This window comes from Mus caroli, chromosome 1 (assembly GCF_900094665.2).
Source record: "Mus caroli chromosome 1, CAROLI_EIJ_v1.1, whole genome shotgun sequence".
Taxonomy (NCBI): domain Eukaryota; kingdom Metazoa; phylum Chordata; class Mammalia; order Rodentia; family Muridae; genus Mus; species Mus caroli.
Genome location: NC_034570.1, coordinates 77470863 through 77497302, shown reverse-complemented (window position 1 = coordinate 77497302; position 26440 = coordinate 77470863). Strand labels below are relative to the sequence as shown.

At 42.6% G+C, this 26440-nt stretch overlaps 1 protein-coding gene across 1 annotated transcript in view; it reads left to right on the top strand.

Annotated features, from left to right (window-relative positions):
* The window catches only part of Dner (delta/notch like EGF repeat containing), a 301982-nt gene that overhangs the window by 255726 nt on the left and 19816 nt on the right, over nt 1-26440 (top strand). The window contains exons 9-11 of the mRNA XM_021173483.2: nt 3974-4096; nt 16414-16527; nt 25581-25712. Coding sequence (XP_021029142.1) covers nt 3974-4096; nt 16414-16527; nt 25581-25712 — 369 coding nt within the window. The remainder of the gene's footprint in view (nt 1-3973; nt 4097-16413; nt 16528-25580; nt 25713-26440) is intronic.

Genomic DNA, 26440 nt, shown 5'->3' with positions numbered 1-26440 from the left:
CTTCGGGTTTTTGTCTGTGTAAATGACACCTCACTTTAAAGGGCAAGGGTGCGTGCAGAGCCATGGATTATCCTTCCTGACTGATAAGAGATCCCCCGGGAGAGCAAACAGTTGGAACAGTGCTACCCAGGACAGTCTCACATTGGCATATAAAGGTCCTTTTTGTAGGTGTGAGATCAAACCCAGGGCTTGGTGTCTACAAGGCAAGCAACTTGTCAACTGAGCTATATCCCCAGCATCATAAAAATATGTTCTTATAATTAGGAAAAAGAGCCAAAAGACACTTAATTCTCTCTTTGTATGTTTGCATGTGTGCAAGTACATGTGCACATATGTGCATGGAGTGTGGAGGTGAGTTAGGTTGTTTCTTAGGCACTGTCTATTTCTTTTTTAAAGACAAGGTGTTTTAGTTAGGGATCCTATTGCTGTGAGTACCATGACCAGAAGCAGGGTGAAGAGGAAAGGGTTTATTTGGCTTGTGCATCCACATCACTGTTTATCATTGAAGGCAACTGGGACAGGGACTCAAATAGGGCAGGAACCTGGAGGCAGGAGCTGATGCAGAGGCCATGGAGGGGAGCTGCTTCCTGGTTTGTTTTCTTATAGAACCCAGGACCACTAGCCCAGGGGTCTCATCACCCGCAATGGTCTGGGCCCTCCCCACATCAATCACTAATGAAGAAGATGCTCTACAGGCTGGCTGCTCTACAGTCTGACCTTATGGAGGCATTTCCTCAATTGGGGTTCCCTTTTCTCAGATGGCTATAGCTTGTGTCAAGGTGACATATTTCAGCCAGCACATAGGGTACCTCACTGGCCTGGAATGCGCCAAGTAGGCTAGGCTGGCTGGCCAGCAAGCTGCAGGGATCCATCTGTCTCTACCTCCCTAGCATTGGGATTACGAATGGGTGCCACCTTGCCTGGCATTTTTAGTTTTAGTTTTTTTCTTCATGTGAGTTCTGGGGAATAAACTCAGTTCTTGAGCTTGCAAGGCAAGCAATTTACATGGCTGAGCTATCTCCCCAGCCCTTAGTTCTTTAAATATGAAGTATTTATTGTGATAAAAAACATACAGCATGAAGTCTACCTTCTTAACATGATTTTAAAGGTGCACTGCAGAAGTGCTTGTCATCTGCACATTGCTGTGCACCACATCCTTAGAGTCGATTTACCTTACATCACTGAAACACACTACACATTGTTCAGCAGCTGCCTATTTCCCTTTCTCAAACCCCTGGAAACCATCATTCCATGTTTCGCTTCTGTGAGTTTGACTTCTAACTGTAGGACTGTGAAGAGTTTGTTCTATCATGACTGGCATGGATGTCTAGATAATCCATGTTACAGTTAATGATAGGATCTTCTTCTTCTTCTTTTAAAATTCCAAATAGCATTCTGTTGCGTGGACACAGTACATTTTCTTTAGCCACTGAACTGTTGGTGGAAGGTTAGGTTGTTGCCATCTTTTGGGTATTATGAATTATGCTGCAATGGATAGAGAGAGTGCTAATATTTCTCTGAGATTCTGCTTTTAATTCTAATGGATAAACACCCAGAAATGGGATTGCCTAATCATATAGCATTTTTATTTTTAACCCTTTAAGAACCTGCATATTCTTTCCCATGCAGCTGGTCCATGTTGTATCTCCACCAACATTACACAAGAGTTTAATTGTCCACACAATCTAGAATCATCTAGAAAGAAAGTCTCAGTCAAAGATTGTCCAAGCCAGGTTAGCCAATGGGTATCTTGATCACAGGGATTAAAGTGTGAAGACCTACCTACTGTGGGTGGCACCATTCCCTAGGAAGGGGCTGCTGGGTTGTTGTAAGAATGGAGAAAGTAAGCTGAGCACTAGCATACATGCATTAATTCATTGCTCTTTGCTCTTGACTATGGGTGTTACTAGGTTCTCTAAGCCCCTACACCTGTGACTGACCTGTAGTGATGAACTGTGTCCTTGAATCATGAGCCAAAGAAATCCTTTCTCCTTTAAGTTGTTTTTGTCTGGTATTTTTATCATAGTAACAAGAAAGAGAACTAAGATAAATTCTAACTTGTCAACATCAACAGCTCTTGTAGTTATCTGTTTTTTTTTCTTTCTTTGATGCACATCCTAACAGGTGTGATGTGGTTTCTCCATGTAGTTTTAATTTTGCTTCCTTGATCACTAGTGATGCTGATCTACCTGTCCACCACTACTAGTATTTTACGACACACGAAAATCAAGTGAACTTGGAATAAAGGTTTAAATATAAGATGTTAAGCTAGAAAACTGTTGGAAGAAAACAGCTAGGGAATCCTTAATAGTTCTTGGCATTGATTTCTGGAATATGACATTAATAAGTGTAGGCAATGGTGTAACTAACTCCATAAGGAGTTAGACAGTAACTCCTTACGATTTGTAGGCTGCTGGGTTTCCACTGTCACAGTATGGATACAGATACAGCCAATATGGATGGATGTGGCAGCATCTCAATAAAACTTTATTTGCAAAAATTGTCTGGGATGGATTCTGCTTGTAGGGTAATGCTTGTTGCAGCCTTTAGCTTAAGACTTCCATTCCTGTGTACTCCTGGATGCTGAGCCAGCTCTCCTCAGTTGATACCAGTAACAGCACCCATACCCATCATGATAACAAGCCAAATGTCCTCTGGGTGACAAAATCACTATTAGCTGTGACCTTCTTCTTAGATGGCTGATGACTGAGATAACCTGATAAAGAGTCATGGAAGATGCTTTCCTAAGATTACAGAGAGTAGGGGAAGGTAGAAGAAGAGACAAAAACCCATGGTGGGCTTGTCTTAGGTAGGTCAAGGTTGTCTCAAAGGGACCATTATCACCACCTAAATTTGGAAAGTGGTTCCAAAATAACCTCGATGGTAACACAGTTGCAAAGTGCTCTGTTAATAATGCAAATATGAGCTTAACCTACTTTTGAGGAAGGCACAGGAAACAAAGCATGGGGCACACTAGTTCATCCGAACAGGACTCTGAGTGGAGGGCCTTTTGTGCATCAGAAAGGCTGAGGCTTAGGGTGGGGACACCCAGCATTTCCAATTCCCACTTGTGCAAAGGTTTATTTTTTTTCTGCTTATCTGAATTCAGAACAAACATAGGCAGAGAGCGAATTTTGAAAGCACTCACATGGTTCTCATTGTTTGGACAGGGCCAGACAAGAGTGGCCTGGTTTCACTGCAAATTGGCAGTAACACGTGTTTTTGAAAGTTGGAAACAGCATAATGCCGCATCCCGGAGAATGGTGTCTTCTTGTCTTGTAAAATAAACACCTGTTTTTCAAAACAGAAGCATAAAAGCTGTCTTTATAAAAATTGTTGGGTTTCTTTTCTCCATTCCTATTATTCCCCAGTAATTAAAATATTAAGTACAATTTGAAATTGCACGACATATAGATTTATGTTTTTAAACAAACAAGTAAACAATATCAAAACAAGCCCATGTCTCCACAAGAGTTTCAGCTAAACCCTGGTGTATTCATTTCTCTTTCGATTGGGGAGGATGGGGGAGGGGCACGGGAAGCTTCCTTCTTCAATATTTCTTCGCAAAGATGCATTTTTTTCTTACTAACAAGGAAAAATAGTATGGAAATTGTCTAATTGAAAGGAGCTGTTTGTCATCGTGTGCTAGAAATGCATGCCATCCTCAGTGCCTCTCATGGCCAGAGTTGACACATTTGGTGACTGACTTATCCAGTCCTTGAAATCATAAGTGTGAGGCCAGTAGGTGGCTAAGTGGATCCCTTCTTTCCCTGGGACCATGAAGAAATATGGGAAGAGCTGTGCTTCTCAACAATTCACATTTCCATATACCCCCAAGGGTCTGGCCCCTAAAACTCGCTGCTGCCTGGCCCCATCGCTTCTACGGAATATCCAGTTATCCTTTTGGCAGAGCAGCAGAAAGTAAGATTTTATGAGATGCATCTGACATCAGCTTTTCCTTTCTGTTCCCCAGGTTACCATGGCCTCTACTGTGAGGAGGAATACAATGAGTGCCTGTCGGCCCCTTGCCTGAATGCCGCCACCTGCCGGGACCTCATCAATGGCTATGAGTGCGTGTGCCTGGCGGAATATAAAGGTAAGCCATTTCTCATGCTCTCTTGGCTCTAAGTGACTACACCACACAGAGCTCTCAACTTAGCCTGTAAGACCCTAACTGGGGCATAGATTTGTCTATAATCAAAACCAAATACTGAGGCTGGGATGGTTGATGGGTCCAGGGAGACCCATTTGTAAGTCTCAGGCTGAGAACCCCCTCTCCTGCTTTTCTTTTTCGTACATGCATCTCTGTTGGATGCATATAAAGGTAAAAGAAAATGGAAGGGGTTGTTAAGGTGTGCTGGCAGAGACAGGTCAAAGGCCATGGCTGGTAACAAAAAAAGAAGAAAGCTGTTCTCCATGACCTGGTGGGTGAAGACAGGATGCCCTTGGTGGGAGCTGGCGGAGCCTCATGTATCAGCAAAGAAGTGAGTTCTTATTAAACAAGTCAGCTGGGAGGTAAACGCTCATCTGATTAGATGCCTGTTAATGTCACTCTGGAAAAGCAGCTGACATTGACGGGAGAGTTGAAGTGTGTGGATCATGTTCTAAGCATGCACGTGCATTAACTCACTGAATCCCGCCAGCAACAGCCTCACAAGACAGATGGCAATGTTATCATCATGAGCTGGCCAGTGTGGTTCAGTTCCTCAAGCCCTTCTCAATGCCTTTAACTTGGCTTCTAGCCATGGTGTATAGAGATGGTGTGGCTTCATGTAAGCCCAGATGCTTCAGTCTGACAGCCATAGCTCACAGCAGCTGCCCTGGGAGAGCGGCTCACTAGCTGTTGCATAGTTTTCTACTCCAGAGCACCAGGGCTGGCTTTAGATTTTTCAAATACTTTTGTGTCCCTATTTATGTCCGTTCCCCTTAACCTTTCAACTCCTTTCACTGCTTCCTTGATAGCCTCCATCTGTGTCTTCCTGCTTCTCTTTCACAGACCTTCCTCTCTTTTCTGATCTTTGTGGAAAGCTTTAGGGACTGGCACACTCAGTGAGATGCTCTGGGTGCATGTGGTAACGCACAGCATTATCTGCTGGTTTCATTTGGAATGGGATACCCAGTGACAACCGAAAAGCACCCACTTCTTCAAAGCCACAGGGACAGACATGTTGGTTTATCCTCATGACCTTTCAGCTTGGGGATCTATCAGAACGTGGAGAAAGAGGGAAATTCATTTGATACTGAGAAGAAGAATAAAAGAACAACAAATCTAGTGGTCTAATTAGCTCGTCTTAATCATGCCACAGGTCTGCTGAGCCCAGACAAAGCTCTCAAATGGATTTTGGTTTTCTCTGTGTAAAGTACAAAAAATGATGCATACTGAGATTTTCATATCTTTCAGTTATAGGGTTAGTATGGGCTTCACACAATTAAAACTACCAATACTATTTAGATTGTAGAGCAGTTCTCATCTTTATAAGTAGCCAAACACTAGGCAAATGTATTCTGAATATATATGTTTTCCTATCTACTCTTTTACCTTTGACCTCTAGCTTATACTGTCCTTACTAAGCAAGAAAAATATAGTTGCATATAAAAGCCTACTCATGTCCCTGAAAATTCAAAGGCTGTGATGTTAACTTTTCCATACATTCTCAATGTAGTTGTCTATATTATTGCTCTAAAGTCATGGCACTTCTTCAAAAGCCTTGTATCAAACTATTACCCCAAACACACACAAGGCCCCACCCATATAGGGTAAAAGAAAATTATGATGTGTAAAAATCTTCAAATATACCCAGTCTCCCTCCCTCACCTCCTCTTCCCCTGCTGTGAGCCATGGCTTTCAGAACTTGAGCTCAAATCAGCACTTGCCAGCAAATCTCTCATAACTCCCTGCATCTTAGCTTTACAGTTTTAATTCTAGGCTTACAGTGGGTCCCAAGAGTTCTGGCACAATCTCAGGTGTGCCTATGAGAACTCTCCTTTGTACGCTTATCTGAAATGATAATTGCTAGAGTGTTATTCTGTCCCTTGTTAGTGGCTCTGTGCTTCTTTATGTGCTCTGAGCCTGGACCTTCCAGGGTTAGGATTTCCTAATCCTGTCTGAGGATTTCCCTGTAATTACCTTGTTCTCAGTTTGTCTGCAGTGTTCAACGCTGCCTTTACCATACGCACAAATGCATCTCCTAGTGTAACAGAGTGAATATTCTAGAAAGAGAACAGCTAAAGCCCATAGTCAATGTTTTTTGATTCCTGGAGGGGAGGAGGTTGTTTGAAGACGAGGTTCTTAAGGGGTGTGATAGGAGCTGGGAGACTCATGTTAGAGTCAGAAGAGGAGGTAGGATTCCACAGAGATCTGAGACTTGAGGATCTGATGACTCAGGGGTGCAAAATAACCCCTGAGTTTGTGGAGTTGAATGGTGTGTTGTGGACATACTGCATGTGATCCCAGGAGGCAGAATCGTCTCCTCCGTTCAGGGAAACTGGCTGCTCTTTAAGAGAATTGCATAGTCCAGAGACCCTATTCCATTCTTGTGTGGTTGGGTGAGACTAGTTTTATCCTCCCCATACCAGCAGGCCCTGAGATGTCTAGACTGAGAGGCCTCTCTAGGCCACAGAAGACAGGCCTCAGCTGGCTGCCAATCCAGTTTCACCTTTCTGACTTGATATCCTCCTTCAGCCCCTGCAGGGCAGGGAGCTTATACCAAGAACTCAAAGAAGAAGAAAACAAAATGAGTCTCTAAAGACCCAAAGAGGGCAAGTAAAACGTGATGTGTCTTACTCAGAATTGAATTTGGATCCAGGAAGTCCAAGGGTGGAACTATTTCCTGATAGACATAAAAATACAAAGGGATAAAAAAGTCATCTGAGAAGAGATAGGAGCTATGGAGAAAAGCTATACAGGGGCTCTGAGGACAGAGGCTCCAGAAAGAGAAAGAACGGGCCAGCACGACATGACTATGGCAGGACTCAGGGAGTAGAAGAAACCTGGCTGGAAAGTGGGAGAGATGCAAGGTGCCCAGTGAACAGAAGTTGTGAGTTGCCACTTCCTGGTAGAAGTTCTAACTCCTTGGCTGACCAGAGTATTCTGTGAAACTTTACATGGGTTATAGAAACAGCGAGAGGACTGGGGTAGCAGGCCACATGACAGCCATGTTTAGAATGGTAAAGGACTGGTTGTCAGAAGAGCACCTAAATTAGAGGACAAAGGAAAGATAGTTCATTGGTGAAGGGCTTATTTCGCACGTGCAAGGACCTGTGGTCAACCTCCAGAATGCACATAAAAACAGCTGTCATCTTAGTCCAGGGAAGCTCCTGTCTCTACAGGAGCCTCTGGGCCACACAGGCTTGCTGGTCTAGCCTATTTGATGGATTCCAGGCTAATGAGAGACCTCACCTCTAATGAGATGGATGTCATTTCTGAGGCTGATACCTGATGCTGTCCCTCGGCTTCCATATGCACATGCACCTGCACATATCCCAGCATGCCCACATACATACACACATGCATAAAAGGAAGAAATCACTGTACATTCAAGCATTTGGAAACCCTGATATTACGCTACGTTTTTGGGACTGTGTTTGTAAGAAGTGTCCTCAGGAGACATTTGGATAGTGGAAGGGGAAGAACAGGAAGGAGGTGGGAACATGGATTTAAAAGCAGGGAGTGACCCAGATGGATGAGAGCGAGGCGACTGTGTGAATTTAATGGTGAAGAGGATCGCTTAAAATAGGTGCAACTGCTACATCAGCTAGCTGCTGCCACACAGAGGCTTACAGTACACCAGTCACTTAGGACACCACTTTAAATATATATTAGTTCTGTCAGTCCAGGCATGGCTTAAGGGGTGTCATGCCCAGGGTATCTCAGACCACTGTGTAAGGAACAGCCTGAGCTCTAATAATCTAAGGCCGGAATTGGGAAGGATACATTCACAAGGACCCTCCGGGCTGGGTAGAGTTCACATCCTTTCCTCCGGCTGTAGAATTTAGAACGGCTTGCTTCTTCTGTGGATCCAGATTCTCAGTGTCAGCGAAGATCTGGATCCCCTTAGTGGCCTCTGCAGTCAGGGCAGACCCACCTAGGATGAGCTTTTCCAAGTAAGCTCATTAGGAAGTCTAGATGAGTCTTTAGAAGCTCTGAACTTTCCAATATGCTCTGGAACAGAAGTTCAGGTTTAAGGAGAGGGGATTACATGGGGACAGATGATAGGGACTCATGAGGGGGCATTCCAAAGCTGCAGTAAAGTTCTCTATAATTTTAATTTAGTCTCTATGAGGTGGAGGAGTCACACACTTGTGTTAAAGACCTAAGAGTAGACCAAGCATTAATTACCTTTCTTGTTGCTGGAGCAGGCTTTATCTTCACAGCTTCATGCAAGAACTCCAACCCTGCCATATATCGCACAGTGTTAGTGGCTCTCTAGGATTTTGGCCCCAAACTCCATGAACCTCCCAATCTTGCATTTTCTATACAGCTAATACTGTGAAGCGCTGTCCTCTCAGGATGGAGCCTGTCCCTGTAGGACTGCCGTTGCATACACCATCCTTCACAGGTGGTGGATTTTGAGCCGTGAACCTACTCTTTAATGATATTCACAGTTTAGCCTATGCCTTTTAATCAAATCTGCATTTTCACAAGGCACAGCTTTCCATGTGTGGTGGGATGAGTGAGAGGAGCAAGCAGTGGCCATAACCACAGCCCAATTACAATCCCATCTTGTAGTAATTTTCTCTACCAAACAAATCAATCCACTGAGTTAGTAATTAATTTCTTTTAATTCCCCAGGACATAGAAAGGATACAGCCAGATTGTTTCCTAGACTATAACATGAATTGCTTAGAGAACTTCCTGGTAGAATCTTTGTACCCCTCTAGAATCTTATGAGCCAAGTTTCTATGATCTACACTTCTCTCCATATTATGATCTTCTAAACTCCTGGTGGAATGGTCTGGCAAGTTTGTTCATAGTCTTCTACAGGTTTGCTAGCCACAAATTCCAAACCCTTCCATGTTTGTCTTGCAAGCCAGCCTCAAAGGCCTTGGAACTTAACTGACACATTCATCTTGCAAGCCAGACTCCAGAAATTCTCTGATGTATCATATAATTCATAACAATTGGTCAGATTTATCATAGAAACTGCTTTTTCTTTTGGTACCAGTTTCCTCTGTTGGTGACATAGATCTGACAGTGACAAAATATCAGATAGAAGCAATCTGAGGAAGAAAGGGTTTGCTCAGGCTCACAGAGTGAGGATGGCATCCATGGGCAGAGGAAGCCCGGTGGGAAGAATATGGGTTAGCTGGTCACATTGCACATGCACTCACACAGAGAGAAAATAAAATGAAAATAACAGTTAGGAAAACCAAATACCCGATTTGTTTATTTTCCCTTTATTCTTCGCTCATACATTATATCCTGATAATAATTTCCTCTCCTTCCACTCTTCCCATCCCTCATCCCACACCCCCGCTCCCCTCCAGATCCACTGCTCCTCTGCTTCCCTTCAGAAAAGCACAGGGCTCCTTGTGATATCAACTAGACTAGGTACAAACCCTCATATCAAGGCTGGACCAGGCAGGCCAGTAGGAGGAAAGGGGTCACAGATGAAGGAAAAAGAATCAGAGAAACCAAACTCCCGCTGTTAGGAGTCCCATAAAAACACCAAACTACTACACAACCTCAATGTATATGCAGAAGACCTGGCTCAGGCCCACACAGGGTCCGGGACTATTAATCTCTTCAGTCTCTGTGATCCCCTGAACCCTGTTTAGTTAATTCTGTGGGCAGTGTTCTCATGTCCTTGGCCACTCTGGCTCCTGCCATCCTTCCTCCCCCTTCTCTTTGGGCTTCTCCTGGCTCTGTCTACTGACAAATAATATTATTAAATGGACTGGCAAGGTGGCTCAGCAGGAAAAGGTGCTTGCCACACAAGCCTGCAAACCGGCACTCAGTCTTGAAACCCACATCAAGGTAGAGCGAGACAAGTGATTCCACAAAGTTGTCTTCTGACTGCTAAATGTATGCCATGGCTTTGGTTAATCCATGCATGAGTATGTGTACATGTGCGCACACGCGCGCGCGCACACACACACACACACATGCATGCAAACTAATAATAAATTTAACTAGAGAAGTGGAGAGAGATGAGAGCCAGTGCCCTGCCCACTTTTTTCTTTCCATGCAGTCTAGGACTCTCACCCAGGGAGAGGTACTGCTCACATTTAGGGTGGGTCTTTGTGTCTAGAAACTTCTTCACAGACACACCCAAAGACTTTTCAGTGGTGCCAGAACAGTATTTCTCATGTCCTATAGATCAGATATCTCCATTATGATTTATAACCTTACCAAAAATTGCAGTAATGAAGGAGCAATGGAAATAATTTTATGATTGGGGGTCACCACAACATTGAAGGACTGGATGAAAGGATCACAGTGTTAGGAAGGTTGAGAACCACTGCTCTAGCACCTGTCAAGTTGACAATCAACACAAGCCATGGCAGGAAGCAAGTTTAATTAATGGTGCTTTCTTTATGGAGACACTTGGGATTAGGTCACAGTGAATACTACTGGACACAGGGCTGAGCTAACCCAACGTGCAGCAAATGGCAGGGCTTTTAGAAGTGAGAGTAAGGGCTGATGGGAAGGAGGAGAGGAAGGTAGATAAAGTTGACAAGAGACAGAGGGGCAAGTTCTTTTGTTTACTCTAACGGGAAAGCAAGGGTCGGAACATCATCTCTGCAATCATCTGCCTTACTCTCCCTACAGAATGGGCAATGCAACTGTCTGCAGAAGCATTTATGCCACTGGTATTCATGCATAAAAATCAGTATAAGTGGTATAGTAAGCACCCAGATAGGCTGACACCAATGCTACTAGTAGTTGTTTGGAGTTAGAACTTTAATAGCTGATGGCTTGGCTTTAACTTCATACCCTATGTGTTTTCTAAGTGGCTGGTTTGGATTTTTTTGTTTTTGTTTTTATTTTTTTAGTTATTATACATTAATATAACTGCACAAGGGTAATGGGAAGTTAGGCACATAGAGCCCTAAGAATGTGTGAAAAGGGAAACAGGGTGAAACTTCTGCAGGTCTGAAAACCCATCACAATGCTACAAGTACTACTACATTCATATGTTTCTGGTGCAAGAATGGACAGACAGTCCAAACTGCATCATGACCCAGAAACCATTGTCTGCAATGATGATGCCTAGCTCTTAAAGGAACATTCCCCATGAATGTGAGGCGAATTTCATAGCCTCAGAGTATCAGAAAGTCAAGGTATAGCTTCACGTTGGATTAATTTCTATTTCTTTATAGCAGAATAAATGTAATGATTATTCAATATTTGTTTGGGATTCTTAGTGACAAAGTTAGAAAGAAAGCATTTCAGTTTTTAATTATGAAAACATGCCAGTGATTAAGAATGCTCACAAAAGCAATATATAATTGTTGTCGTTTTCATTCTAATTGTACATACTTGTAATTTTGTATTGTGCTGGCACACAACATGATAATCATACTTAATTTATACAATGCTGGGAAGTCTTTCTGGTTTTATTTTTAAATGGCTACATAATGTTCCCATGAAGGAATATTTACCAATCCCTTTGTTACACAGCTCATTTGGTGACTTACTGACCGTACCTGACATGGGTCCGTGATAAATGACTCTACCACGAATATTTTTGTCCATTTAACTTTTATACCTTCTGAGTTTAGGGGGAGTGGATAATGTCTTAGAAATTATATCACCAGGTTAGAGGTTTGGTCACATAGTATCTTTGTTGCTGAAGGAATGATATTTATTTTTTGGATAAAACCTTGTCTTTTGTTACATGTTTCTTAAAGAGTGAACAGGGAGTTCAAGTGCTTCTCTTGCACTGTGATTTATGCAGACATGAGCTGAATCCAAGTTTCCCCAGCTTTGTCCATCACTTCACTAGGGGAGCAGGCCTAGGCCAGCATGCTCAAGGAACAATACGGCTATGGTTGAGGTAGCAACTGAGTTTCTTAAATGGTCCAGAAGATGGTGAGCTCAGTCACGATGGAAAACTGGGAAAGTCTTCAAGAAGAAAGTAGAATTTGAATGAAATAGGATGACACCGCAAAGCAAAATTGAAGTGCAAAGAACACATCTAAGGTCAGGGATGCAACACAGGGGTGCAGAGCTTGCTTAGTAAGCTTGGGTCCTAGGTTCAATCCTTAGCATTGCAAACCAGAAAACAACAGCCAGGAAACTGTAATACAAAACAGTAGTCCTCCAGGAGTATTTTAGTTAGTTGTCTTTACCTAGCCTACCTTTCTGGGAGATAAGCATGAATGGTTTTCAGCTTTCAAATACAAATTGTAAGTAATTTGGGTCGAATGGGGAAATACAATTGGCACATCACTCATTGTGGTCTAGGTCATTTTAAAACTAAATTCAGGAAAGAACCCTGTTAGAATAAAAAAAAATCCCAGAAACATAATTGTTGATCTTTTAATATGAGAAGTATGAATTATTATTAGTTTTGCTGTTTATTTTTGTTTGAGACTAAACATGTTTCATAATTGTGCATGCTCAGTCTCTTGCCAAGGGGTGATACATATGTCAGTCCTCAGACTTAGCTTCAAGTGTGTGGACCTGGTTTTCCCTAACAAAATAGGATGTTTTGGAGGCCCATTTGGAATTTGGAATGACTTCTCATTCCTCTGGCAATCCCACCTGCGTGTCAGCCAAAGTACACTGGCTGGCTGTCATCCTTTGTGTGAGGACAGGGTTATGGTAATGTAGTTGCAGTTTCTTGCATGAGTTAAGATGTGTGCTCTGCTTTGAAGGTGCTCAGAGGTCTGAGGGGGAATCAAGGAAGGGAAAGGATACATTGTGATTTGACACAGGAGATTCTGTGACAATGAACATCTTAGCAAGCACTCATCACACAATGGCTAAGCCTGGTTTGGCTCCGGGAAGGTCCAGGGAAAGGGCATCTGTCTTGGGAATAGACAGAGGAGTTAAATCAGGCAAAGTCCAGCTGAGAAAGAGGTGAAGGCAGGCACATTTGGTCAGGGATTTAAGATGAGTGAGCACTGGGTGAGCATTCTGAGGAATGGTGGGGAAGGTGTGAAGGTGGGCCCCAGAACCCAAGAGGAAGGCTTGAGCAGGAGGAACCCCTGAGTATACCAAGAGTAACCATGGTCATCTCCTCCCTACACTTACTTTCCAGCACAAAGCTACTCTGTTCTAATGACCTACAGGGCAATGTGGCTGTATTTTTTTTTTAATAGAAGGATTATAGTCTTAGACTATAGATTTCTATAGTCTTAGACGATAGAAATGCAAGCGACTCAAGTATGCAGCAGGGACTGTGAGCCCTTCCCAATTCATAGGAATCAAGTTTCTGCTAAGAAGAGCTTTTTGTCCAGCCTTGCTGCCAAAAATCTCTCAATGAGTGCTCGGGTAACTGAATACTTTAATCTATTAAAAAAGAAAAAACAACAGTGATTAAAGTTATTGCTAAAGGAAAAGAAATCCTAATACATGGAAGATTGCAACTATGTGTTCATAGCTTTGAGGGTTTTTAGTAAATCTATCTCATTGGTGACTTTGGTCACAAGGTCCTCTGGTTTGATAGCCAGGAATGCATATTCTGTGGTGGTGTTCACCTGGAATCCTGGTACTTGGGAGGTAGAGGCAGGTGGATCAGAAGTTCAAGGTCATCATAGGCCATACAGTGAGACTTTAATGTAAAACCAAAAGCATAAGGCCCAAATCCAGGGCTTTGAGTTGACTTTACTATCCCAACCTATGAGCTGTGGGAGTGTGTGGAAGGGCCAGTTGGTTCTGCAGATCCAGGGGCATCTCTGTGAGGGTCCAGTATTGATAGTGTATTAGAAGCTAGAGACATTGAACCAGACCAATGACTCAATGCAGCGAACATTTGCAAGGAAAGCTGTTTGGGTAAAAGGGTGTACATCATGTGACACACAGCAGGATTCATGGAAGATGTTTTATATTTTTTTTTATTTTATTTTGGTGGGAGGTTATAAGATATGGAAGGACTGGGAAACCAGTGGGATTGGGGTGCATGTGAAAATCACAAAGAATCAATAAGAAAATATGAAAAAAATAATTTGCTATTAAGAAAAGTAGGTAGATTAGATGATAGAGAGATGATAGATAGAATATAGGTAGATACAGTTATTATGTACAAATTGTGGCCTAGAATTTGCTTTTTAACATTATTTGGAGAATGTAGTTAGCTCTCTTGCCCTGGCTGGACTGGCTATGGATTTCTGGGTGCTGGATGAACGTGACCTCCTTATAGCTATTCAGGTCAGCTGGCCTTCTCCCTGAACTTTGGTGGTGGCTTTATTTCACATTATAGCTGGATCTTTTTGTTGCTTGGTTTCCATTGATCAGCTCAAAGGACACTTGTGGTCTTTGAGATTTCTAAATTTTTGGATTATAATATAATTACATTATTTTCTCCTTCCTTCTTCTCCCTCCAAGCTCTCTCATACATACATTCTCCTTGCTCTCTTTCAGATTGATGGGTCTATCTATCTATCTACCTATCTATCTATCTATCTATCTATCTATCTATCTATCTATCTATCTATCTATCTATCTATCTACCTATCTACCTATCTACCTATCCTGTTCAACTCATATAGTATTATTACTTCTATGTATATATTTTCAGAGTTGACCATTTTGTATTGAATATTCAATGGGTATGCTCTTCCTTGGGGAATTCTCTCTCTCTCTCTCTCTCTCTCTCTCTCTCTCTCTCTCTCTCTCTCTCTCTCTCTCTCCCTCCCTCTCTCTGAGACAAGGTTTTGAGCTTATTATGGAGTCAAGGGTGACTCTAAAACTTCTGATTCTCTTGACTCAAACTTTGGTGTATTGGGATTGTATGTGTGTGCCACATACATGTATGTGTGCCTGGTTTCTGTGGTTTGAGGGATCAAACACTGGGTGAGCTACATCCTAAGACTCTAGGAATGGAAGCTTCAGGTAGAGACCATGTACATCCAAGTGCAGAAGTAAGTTTCATATTACCAAGACAGGGAGGTTCCCTCCAAGGCCCTGGACACAGAGAGGAGAGACTTCTTCCCTCAGGTATGAAGCAGTGAGATCAGGGAAACACTTGGGAAAAATTCCAGACAAGATGCTGATCAATGCTTGACTATGACAAATATTCAACACAGATCCAGAAATTAAGGGCTGCTTTTCTAAAACGGTTTGCTCAAGTAGGGCGATCTCTTGTGTAGGCAGGAAGTCCATTTTATATTCTTCTGTCCCCCTTTCTTGAGCCTCATTTCTTAAGGCAGTGACAAAGAAAGGAGAAAAAAGGACAGCAATGTGTCAGAGCCCACAGGATGAGTCATTGGGTGTGGCAGTCACTTGAGCAATAGAAGCTGAGGAAGGAAGTGGAGGGCAAGTGAGGTCAGCGTCACATTGCTCTTATTTGCTTCATGCTCATTTTGCTTGAGACTGTCAGGATGGGCACTTCATTGTTCCTGTTCTCACCTGGGACAGGATGTAAGATTTTTTTTCTACTTCAAAGAATCTGGGATGACTCCTAGTCTCACCTTCGTTGTCATTCAGCAATGTTGAAATGTCTCTCTAGTTGTCAAACACTTTTGTGTTTCCTTTGGAGACTCAGTGTTTGCCATTGGGATTTTTTCTTTTATTCTTTGAGATTTCTATACATATACACAATAAAATATTGTCATATATACACTCTATCTCCTTTTCAGTCCCCCTATCTGTTCAATACCTCCTCCATAACTTCATGCCCCCCACCCCCACCCCCAGCTACTCATTAAAGTCAATTACTGCTGCCTAAATGTTCATGAGTGTTGGGGCCAGCCATTGAGAACCTTTAACTTTCAGGTTTTTGACTTCCTAGAAATGCCATAGGTTTTGGGATATGTAGAGAACACGGAGATAAGTTTTCTTAGTAGAGCCCATGGGCAGGAATTAAAAGGATTAAGTTTGTTATTTTCTAATAAGGCACATATTTTAATGCTATTCTAAAGCAAGGAGTGGGCACACACACATTCATATACGTAAAAGAACAGATGCATATGTGTACATATGCACATATTCATTCACATATATACATGCATACACACATGCACATATAAGCATACACACAAACATGCACACATATCATACACATATGTATACAACACACACATATACACATAGATATGCACACACATACATCACACACACAGGTATATATACACATGCTCTCACACACACACACACACACACACACACACACACACACACACACACACACACATCATGAACCTATCCCCAGTGCAGTCACATGCTAGTGAAACACCTCCCTTTTGAAGGCTATAGGAACCAGAGAGTGTTCCATGAGTCACCCTCTCTTGTTTGCTTCTCTGCAGGAACACACTGCGAACTGTACAAGGACCCCTGTGCTAACATCAGCTGTCTGAATGGAGGTACCTGTGACAGCGAGGGGCTGAATGGCACGTGCATCTGTGCACCCGGGTTCACAGGTGAGTGATCCAGGAGCATGCTTTCAAACTCACCACACAGTCTGTGTGGTTGCCAAGGTTAAAAGACCCCAAACCCTCTGCCATGAACCACTGCCAAACAGGGATGCCTTTATAAAATGTCAGGAGGCATTGCTTCAATGAGATCTATTTTAAAACAATAGACTGTGTTGTCATTAAAGTAGGCTCTTCTGAAGTGAGCATTTGTCATTTAGATTTGCTGCAACTGCCATCCCTGTGCATTTCCAGAGTAGGAGCTTTGAAGCTTAAGCCAGAGGCATTTAAGAGAACACTTGAAAGTGGTAGTATTAATGTAGTGTGAAGGGGACAGGAGTGTGTCTTTTGTGCAAGCTCCATTCAGATACTGTTTTATTTTTATTGAATGTGGTAAATGTAACAGAATTTTGAGAACTGTAGACAATTGATGGTATTGGGGAGGAAGGGTTCAAGGTCATAATGGGAAGACCCACTGGAGTGGGCTGTGACAGTTGCAGACACAGGAACTGGGTTCACTCAAGTCTCTTGGTGGCTTCTGAACACTGTCAGGGAATTAAGTCTATATCAGGGGACCCAAGCTAATAGGATTTGTTATCCGTGCTGTACCCACATGTGTGGGTTAAAAGTGGGGGCCCTCAGGAAGTTTGACTGCGTGCACCTCAGGCTGGGCGGGTGTTAGGCTGTGAGAAGCAGCAGGATCTGTCTCCAGGGGTGGGGAAGCGCAGTCTGAGGTTCCTGAGAAACTTCTGGAGTTGGCTCAAGGTTCCCCGGGCTGCACAGAGGCCAGGGGTGGCAGGTTCTAGCTCTTGGGCACTACAGCCGCTGCTGGATGCCATGGAAGAGCTGAGAACTGAGTGGAGGCCCGTGGGGCTGGCCTGGGGCCAAAGGGGAAAGCTGGGAGGAGAGATCTGGCTGGGTCCCTCGTGGGTGAGAGTGTCCTAGGCTTGCTTGGGCAGGTGGGTTGGCTGTGAATGTGTCTGGGAATGCAGAGAGGCCTCCTGCTTGAGATTAGGCTCAGCTCTTTAGGGGAAGACCTGCTCCATTGTCATCCCCCCCTGCCCCGTCCTGATGAGAAGAGGCAGTCCATGGTTTTAAAGCATTTATTGTCATGGTGGAGAGTTGTGCTGAGTGAAACTGTACCCCAGGAGGGCCTGAGGCTTTTGCAGGAAGGAGTGTCTGGGAAGGGAAGCTTAATTGGCTAAGCCCTTCAGGCCTTTGGGTACCTCATTAAAATGGAGATCTGTAGTCAAGTCCTCTACCTGTGGAGGGGCTTGGGGCATTGCTCTACGTGACTGAAGGACACAGAATTATGGAGAGCTGAGGCCTTGTGTCAGGAGCCTGGTGTCTAAGAGCATGGCAGGCAAATGCCTTCTGTTCCTGAAACCACAAGAGTCCAAATTTCAACCTTGGTTTTCCCTCTAGAGCTCAGACTAAAGAATAAGATAAGGTGAAGACTGGGGACATAGCTTAGCAGGTAAAGTGCTTGCTGAGAAAGTATAAGGACCTGAGCTAGTTACATCACTGGGGCCCACATACAAAAGCTGAGTGAGGTGGTACACTTGTCCTCCCTGAGCTGGGAAGGGGAGACAGGCAAGCTCACGGACCAGCTAACTTAGCAGCATGGCAAGTTCCAGGTCAGTGGATGACCCTGTCTCAAAACACAAGCTGATTGGTGACTGAAGGACAGCACTCAAGGTGGCCCTCTGGTGTCCACACACATGAGCATTCATAACCACACACATATCCATATGTGCATACACACATTCACTCCACACATACATGCACATAAGAAAAGAACACAAGGTCTATAATTTTGGTACATTGTTAAGTTAACAAAGGCAAAGGGTCCCTCTGCTATGAGGTTGGGAGAAGGCTGTGCTTAGAAGGAGGAGGCAGGTGCTCTGTAGAGAAACACGTGGCAACCTCTGATAGGGGCTCCTTTGCTTAGTCTTGACCTCTCCTTCTGGGACACCTCAGCCACCTCGACACCCTACAGCATCTTGCAGAGTCCACTGTCTAGTCCTTTCTGGGAATCCTGAGCTGTTTACCCTTGGGGAAGGGTGCCAACAGCCAAGTGGCTGGGGAGGACCAACTTCTGATCTTATTATTTTCCCCCTATTTCTCTGTTTTACATCCTGTGCTTTCCTTCTGGGTTGTCCTGAAACTGAGAAATGGGCTTGCTCCAGAAAATGACTTGCAGATGGTTTTGTTTATCTGATGGCTTATAAACACAGAGAGACATTTATATATCAGTCAGTGGAGGCAAAAAATGTGGTGGGGGAGATTCCTGGGTCTTTTCCAGATATTTCTCTCTTACCAGTAATAAATAAAAAGCATGCAAGAAATTAGAAGATTTAAGGTTATTGAAATAACTTACCCATTAGCATCATACTGCTGGAAAATAACTTCATTAACATATTGACATCTGAGAGTTTTCCTGAAGCTCTATGTATAGATTATGGAATACAGTGTAGGTGTATACATATATGGATACAAATGGGATCATAATATTCATGTTATTTTGCAGCCTACTTTTAACAAGAGTCAATGAATAAGTAAATAATAAATGTGTTTTCATATCAAGAATTACACCTTTAAATATTTTACTGTTTTATAATTTTTTTGTGTATGGAGTGTGTGTGTGCATATATGTGCAGGAACCCCCACTGAGGCCAGAAGGGACCATTATATCCCTGGAGCTGAAATTCTAGGTGGTTGTGAGCTGCCCAGTGTGGGGGTGAGAACAGAACATGAGTTCTTTGGAAGAGCAATGTGTGCTCTTCACAGCTGAGACATCTCTCTAGCTCCAGTGCTTTTACTTCTAAAGTGTTTTTACTGGTTGTCCTGTACTCAATTCTGTGAAATGCCACGATTTGTTTTTAGCTCATCTTAAGTTTGATTTTTGGCAGTTAAGAATGTTTCCTTACTATAAACAATAATGAAAGGAATGTCTTTACACGTGTATTCTTCTATGTACACTACCTCCCCCACCCCTTTTAGTACAATTCCCGAGGAATAGAAACTCAGGGGTCCAGGAGAACAGATTCTTACATATATGTCATGTTCTCCAAGGAAAAACAAAACAAGACAAGCCAAAAATGCTAACTTCATACCTAATGACATGACTGTCTGTGTCCTTGTCTGGACATACATCCTCCAGAGTTATCATTCCTGTACGCAGCTGTGTCTTTTTAATTGTTTAGTTTGAAGATCTGCTGTTCTAAGAGTTGAAGACTTTAGAGACATATTTCTTATCAGTTGTGTTCCTTCTTTTGTGAATACCCTGTTCAGAGCTGTGTCTGCTTTTCTGCTAGGATGCTCACACTAATTTCTTTAGCTGTTTAGTTTGACTGCGTTAAATCTTATCTGACAAGACCATAAGTATTTTCTCTTTGTCACTTGCCTTTCAGATGTGCACAGAGTGTTCTGTTTTTACATGTATTATATTTCAGCTTTACATAATTAACTTGACTTCCTCCCCCCCTTTTGTCCTTGTTTCTCAAATGGCTTTCACTCTCCAGGTTTTATTAATATTAGTATAGCCATGTGTGAGTTGAGCATTCAAATCTTTAATCCATTTGAAATTTACTTTGAAAAAATTTCTAGGTGAAAAGTGTAATATTTACTGTAGTGTTTATTTTTGTTTGTTTGTTTATTTATTTAATAATCACTAAATCAATATTTATCTTATTTCCAATGTGTTATTTTAGTAAACTGTCTTGGAGATCTTAAGCACACAGCAAACACATAGATTATCTATTCTTTTCTCCTTTAAATGTTTAAATGCTGGACAGCACTTCAAACGATATTGTTACCACTATAAGTTGTTCTGCCTGGAAACTGTGGAATAGCTTTGTTTCTTTATATGAATATATGTATTCTTGTGTGTGCAGTGCCCACAGAGACAAAAAGATGATATAGGACCCCCTCTGGGATTGGAGTTACAGGTGGTTTAAACCACCATGTGGATGCTGGGACTCGAACCCTGGTTCTCTGGAGCCTTCTCTTCAGCTTCTGACCTTCTTTCCTTTTTCTTGTCTACCTGATTTTCTCTCAGAGTATCTGAGGTTTGGTAAAACTTACAATTGGCCAACTAGTGAGTGGCTGAGAACCTCTTCATTGATGGAGCAGAGTGTGTTAGACAAGTAATGTCATTTAAGCAGGAGAGAGAGCTCCTCTGCTCTCCAAGCCTGGCATTCTTCTGCACAGCTCTTTCTATAGGACCATGACCTGGTATAGGTCCTCCCTATTTTTCAGTTCTTGGATTGGCATCCACCCTTTTCTCCAAGGCTTTGTTAATCTGTTAGCCTTATAGTGAGAGCTCCCTAAGGCTTTAGCTTGAATTTCTCTATGGCAAAATGATGTCAAACATTTTTAATGTATCTCTTTGGATATCTGCATACCCTCCATGGTAAAGGGTCTCTTCATGTCTTTTGTAGTTTTTTTTTTTTTTTTTTTTAAATCATGTCACAGCAAATCAAGGCCCCTTTCTATCCTTGTAGTTGTGGCTATTGATGACCTCGGTCACTAGCTGAAGTGTTTGTTAGATTTTTTTCCCCCCACCATTTCACTTTCTCTCCTTTTCCATGCTACACTGTGTGGAAGGACATCACTTGGCATTGCCTACCCTTAATGAGAGGCCTTTGCTCCTCTGTATTAGGGTGGGGTCACCAAAGGACTATTTGGAATTCTTCTCTGTGAGAGATTTGTTTATTCTCTGCCATTTATTAGTTTGCTCAATCATTTATTTATATTAATGAGGACTCATGGGTACTTAGTGTATGGTTTGTGTTACAGAACAACACTTTTTAGTTTATTTTACTGCTCACAGTGTTCCTACTTTGGGTACTGGGAGGCCTTTCATTTGGCTCCTGTGCCCCTTCTACATATCTGCATATGGGTGTGGGGGTTGCTGGTTTGTTGTGTTTCAGGACTTGCATGCTTTCTGACCTTTTAGGACTCTTCAGTCTCATCCTGTCTATTTCCTGCCCCACCCTGGAGTTATCCATTTCTCTAAGGTCCCCTGGATCCTTATTGAAGAATATTAGAAATAAATTCTAGGCACTAAAAGTACTTGTTGCCATTAGGATGTCACCGCGTTTAGACACCCTAGAGCCTCTTGGCTGACAAGGAAGTGTATGTTTGTATACTAATGTGTGCAAATGGTCCATGTGCATCCCACCATGCACTTATCTGGACCTATCTTGTTTAATGGCGGTTAATGGTGATATCCAACTCTAATCCAGCACCACAGGAATCCTCTTGGTCTTTTCTTATTTACCCATAACTCCCCACACCAACAGCAACCTAGGTAGTTTCTACTTCCAACATCCATTCAATTGTCTTTCAATTCCAATATGGGCCATAGCAGTAGCAAACTTGCTACCTTATGTTCTTTTAGGCAATCACTTTTCCAGCTAGAATAGAGGGTGTGCTTATCGTTTAATTAGTTTAACCAAGCCTAAGCAGGCATGGTGGTTCAAACATACAAATCTCGGCACTCCGGAGGTGGAGGCAGGAGGATTCAAGGTCACTATGTATCCTTTGCTACATAGTGAGTTCAAAGTCAGTCTGGACTCCGTAAGACCCCATCTCACCAGGGACAGCATTCTAACGCAACTCCTTTCCAAAGTTATCAGGTCGGCATCCCACGTGTTTCAGCCCTGTCCTGAGTGAGGCCTCTCTGGTCTTGTTACTTTGCTTCACCAACTGCGTTCCTTTATGGAATTTTCCAACTAGACATTATTTGTTTTGTTTTGTTTTGTTTTGTTTTTTTCCTTTTAAACTTTGTTTCATTAGTTACAAAGGCCACCTGTTTCCTTTCATGGAACTGCTTTTGAACCTTGGTCAAAAATCAGTTGGCAATATTTGTGTTGGTCTATTTTGAGTTCCTTCGTCTTTTTTGTTGATCGATGTTGCCTGTTTAATTGCCAATACAGCCTTGACATCTGAAATCTACTGTAGCTACATGGCTTTTAAAAGTGGACAGGTGGACTTCCTACATCATCCCCTCCTCCTCCTTCTGGTCATTGTATGTTAACACTGTGAGTGGTGGGACTAGTTTTATAATGCCAACCTTTTTATGTTGATCACTTTGTTTTGACCCTCGACTGGAGTGATTGTTGTGTCTTGCTGCTAAGATGAGACCCTCATCTCACCTTCACTGAGGCATTCTGAGCAGTAAACCTTGAATTCCTCCTCCTCTGATTCAAGTTTGGGAATTTTTGTCTCTCACTCTAGTTCTAGGCTTTTAGAATCCAATGCACACATGCTTTTTAAATAGCAAACTCTAGTGAGGCAGCATCAGTTTGAGAGACAGTATCGCACTGGGGTGGGAGACAGCATAATACTTTAGTATTTCACCTGCTTTATGTATCTGTCTTCCGAGGCAGCATTCCCAACACGTGATCTTGGCCTTGACAAAGTCCAGCTTTTGTCTCTTTATTTCAGCAAGCCACTGTGGCTGAGATCTTGCTGCTGGTGGACCTCAGGGGGACTGCAGCACACAGCTGCCATGCTTTGCTTTTTGGTACTTTGGAAGGTCTGGTGTCCAATTCTTCCAAGACTTTTATTTGTCATATTTCATTCAGACTTTTAGTTTATAGGGGTGGCTAAGACAGGTTCCAGTGGAAAAGTTCTAAATAAATAATGTGTTTGAACCTTGCTTCACCTATAATAAAGTTCTAAAATATGAATGAATAAGTGAAAGCGCCTGCTTGAGGCCTGCACATGTTCAACAGTAGCTACTGTGGCTGCAGAGGTTGTCATTTACACCTTTGAGCATGGACTTTGCTAACTCAAGGCTTTACTAACAGCAGTGATTTTGGATATATATATTTTAGTAGTTTTATATTTCCTCACTTACCCAAGGAAAGTACTACAAACAAATCAGTATGGTTATAGCTTTCTCTAAATACTACCCAGTATACATATTATCCACATTGCCTCTTACAAAGTAGTAGATTGAAGGCGAGGGAACTGGCTCAGCTGGTCAAGTGCCCGCCATGCAATCTGAGTTTGGACCTCCATCACCCATGTGAAAAGTGGGGTGCATGTCTGTAATCCTAGCATTGTAGAGGGAAGGGCAGAAAAAGTGGGCCACATGGCCTACTGGCTAGCCAGTCCAGCTAGTTTTTGAGCTCTGGGTTCAATGAGAGACCTTGTCTTTGAATAGAACAGGTTCCTTCAGTTGCTTGGAGAAAAATCCAGCAAGAATGAATGCAAAATTAGAGCTGAAAGGCACTGGAGTTGTGGGTGAATGAACTAACATTTGAAAAATCAGGATTAGAGTCTGATGTCCTAGAACAGTGTAGCACTCTGATGGAGGCTGTTGCAGGCTGTTGTTTAGTAAATATCTCCATTACGGCTGGCTTTAAATGGATGGAAGTGGCCCTGTTGTGTTTATCTGTGAACGTCATTGATCTTTGCTTTTCAGCCTTTCTCAGTACACCCTGTTGATGTGCTTTTCAACCAGTGTACCATGTAAGGTCATCTGGGGTGGTGTCGTCTGTGCCCTCCTCTTCTCAGAAGTGATCACCCTGCAGATACACAGGCACCACGTTTTAAACTGGTTAAGACAGGTTAGCACGAGGCAATTGATTCTCTGTCCTCTCTATTGATGTAAAGCATATTTATTGCAAGAAACAAATTCACCCTGTCCTGACTTATATAAAATGATTGTAATAATTTTAGGATGACCCTGAGACTGTGGACATTTTGTTGGACAGATTTGACTTGCCATAGTCAAATGCCACTTACACAAAGAGTGCCAAATGGAACAGACATGGAATCTTTCCATGTGAGATTCTTCCTTTAAAATGATCTGCAAGTAACATACGGTGGTTTTATAAATGTGAAGTAAACCAGTAACAGTTAGGAAGGCAATTTAATGCTAAATAAGCCTGGACGTACACTGACATGCTGTGTTCTGAGGATGGGACAATTGCTTGGTTCTGGTGTTTAGTTGATTGTGGCGATAACAGTAGCATTTTGTTTGTTTGTTTTATCCCTTTCTGTCTTTATGTAAGCAAATGAGGGTTTATTTTTTTCTCTTTTCTGTGTGTTATTTTTAAATTTTTTTTTCTTTAAGAGAGATTGCCTTGGTGTGAAGTATCCTCTTCAGCTTCAGTGAGAGGCCCTTAAGTTCAAAACATGTATTCATCTTGCATCAGTTGACTGTGATGGCTGTGAAATTGTTTAAGAGTGTTTTTGTTCATGGAACTTTTACCAGCAAGATACTTCTTCTATGGGGATATTTGGATCACAGTGATTTTGGTCTGTATGCTGGTTTGGCATGTTACAACAGGCTTTGTGGGCAGGTGAAGAACCCCAGAATGCTGGGTGTCATCAGGGTCTGGCTGTCTTCACTGTAAGGGAAGAACAGATTGGAGTGGATGTGAGCATCCTTTGGGCCAACATTTCTCAGGAGGAGTGTGTCAGATTTTGGGTAATCTCATGTTTGTAACTGTTGCTCCAGTTGGGCTCAATGTCCCCACTGAGATTTTCAGTCCCTTTCCCGCTGAATCTAAGCATACAGAAGGATTAAGAAAGGAGAATCAGTTTTCACAAAGGACTTGTGAAACTGGGTATTCAACTGTGTCTACTAAAAAGTCAATATCTAGCTGAGCGAAGTCAAACAATTGACGACAAAATAATCATGAGCTCTGAATGTTCTGTTTCCTGGAGCTTCATAAAAGGGCACGAGGTTCAACATCTGGCTCCAAAACAAAGCAGACTTTAACAATATTGAAAACCTAAGTTTGTCTTTTAGGTCAATCTCAAAAGGTTTAAGATGGGGGAATAACTTTACCTCTTCATGGGCTCAAGGAGTCGGCTTAACAATGGCTTTTCTTTACTCATTTTTTCCTCAAGTGAAAAGTCCTTGGTCAGCAACTTTCTGAGAGTTCTTCACTTTTTATAAATAGGAGACTGGGCTCCATGGCTGGAAGGTTGTGATCACCAGCCTGGGATCTTGTTTGTTTATTTGTTTTGTTTTTCAAGGAATTCATAGGGGGAATATAAGTAAAGCCAATCACTGTTAATTTTCTTTATCCTCCTAGGTGAAGAGTGTGACATTGATATCAATGAATGTGATAGTAACCCGTGTCATCATGCTGGAACCTGCTTGGACCAGCCCAATGGTTACACCTGCCACTGTCCTCATGGCTGGGTGGGAGCAAACTGTGAAATCCGTAAGTATCTCAGTTGTGAGCTATTTAGTTGTGGATATTTCCTTCAGCAAGAAGAGGGTGATAACTATAACCAAAAAGTCCCCATACCAATGACCATGACAAGGCTCAGAGGGACCATTTCAGTCACCCCTGTCTCCAGAGTCCAAGTAGTACTTTTGCCTCTTGCTTTCTGCCATGCCCAGTCCTTGAGCTTGCATCCAACCCTTCCACTGGGGATGAGAGTCTTTAAATGTCATCCAAAGTTTACTACTACTTGGTCAGCCAAAAAATGTGCTTCACAGGCAGGCATTAGAATACTATCAAAAAATGCAGCCTCCCTGGAAACTCTAAAAAAGCAAACTAGGATTTGAATTCCCTTTGGCTTTTGTGTTTTCAAGTGTCTTTGAATAGAACAGGTTCCTTCAGTTGCTTGGAGAAAAATCCAGCAAGGATGAATGCAAAATTAGAGCTGAAAGGCACTGGAATTGTGGGTGAATGGACTAACATTTGAAAAATCAGGATTAGAGTCTGATGTCCTAGAACAGTGTAGCACTCTGATGGAGGTGACAAGCCCTGACATGGGCTTGTTTTTATCTGTTTTGAAAGCTGACAAATCACCGGGCGTGGTGGTGCATGCCTTTAATTCCAGCTCTTGGGAGGCAGAGGCAGGCGGATTTCTGAGTTCAAGGCCAGCCTGGTCTACAAAGTGAGTTCCAAGACAGCCAGGGCTACACAGAGAAACCCTGTCT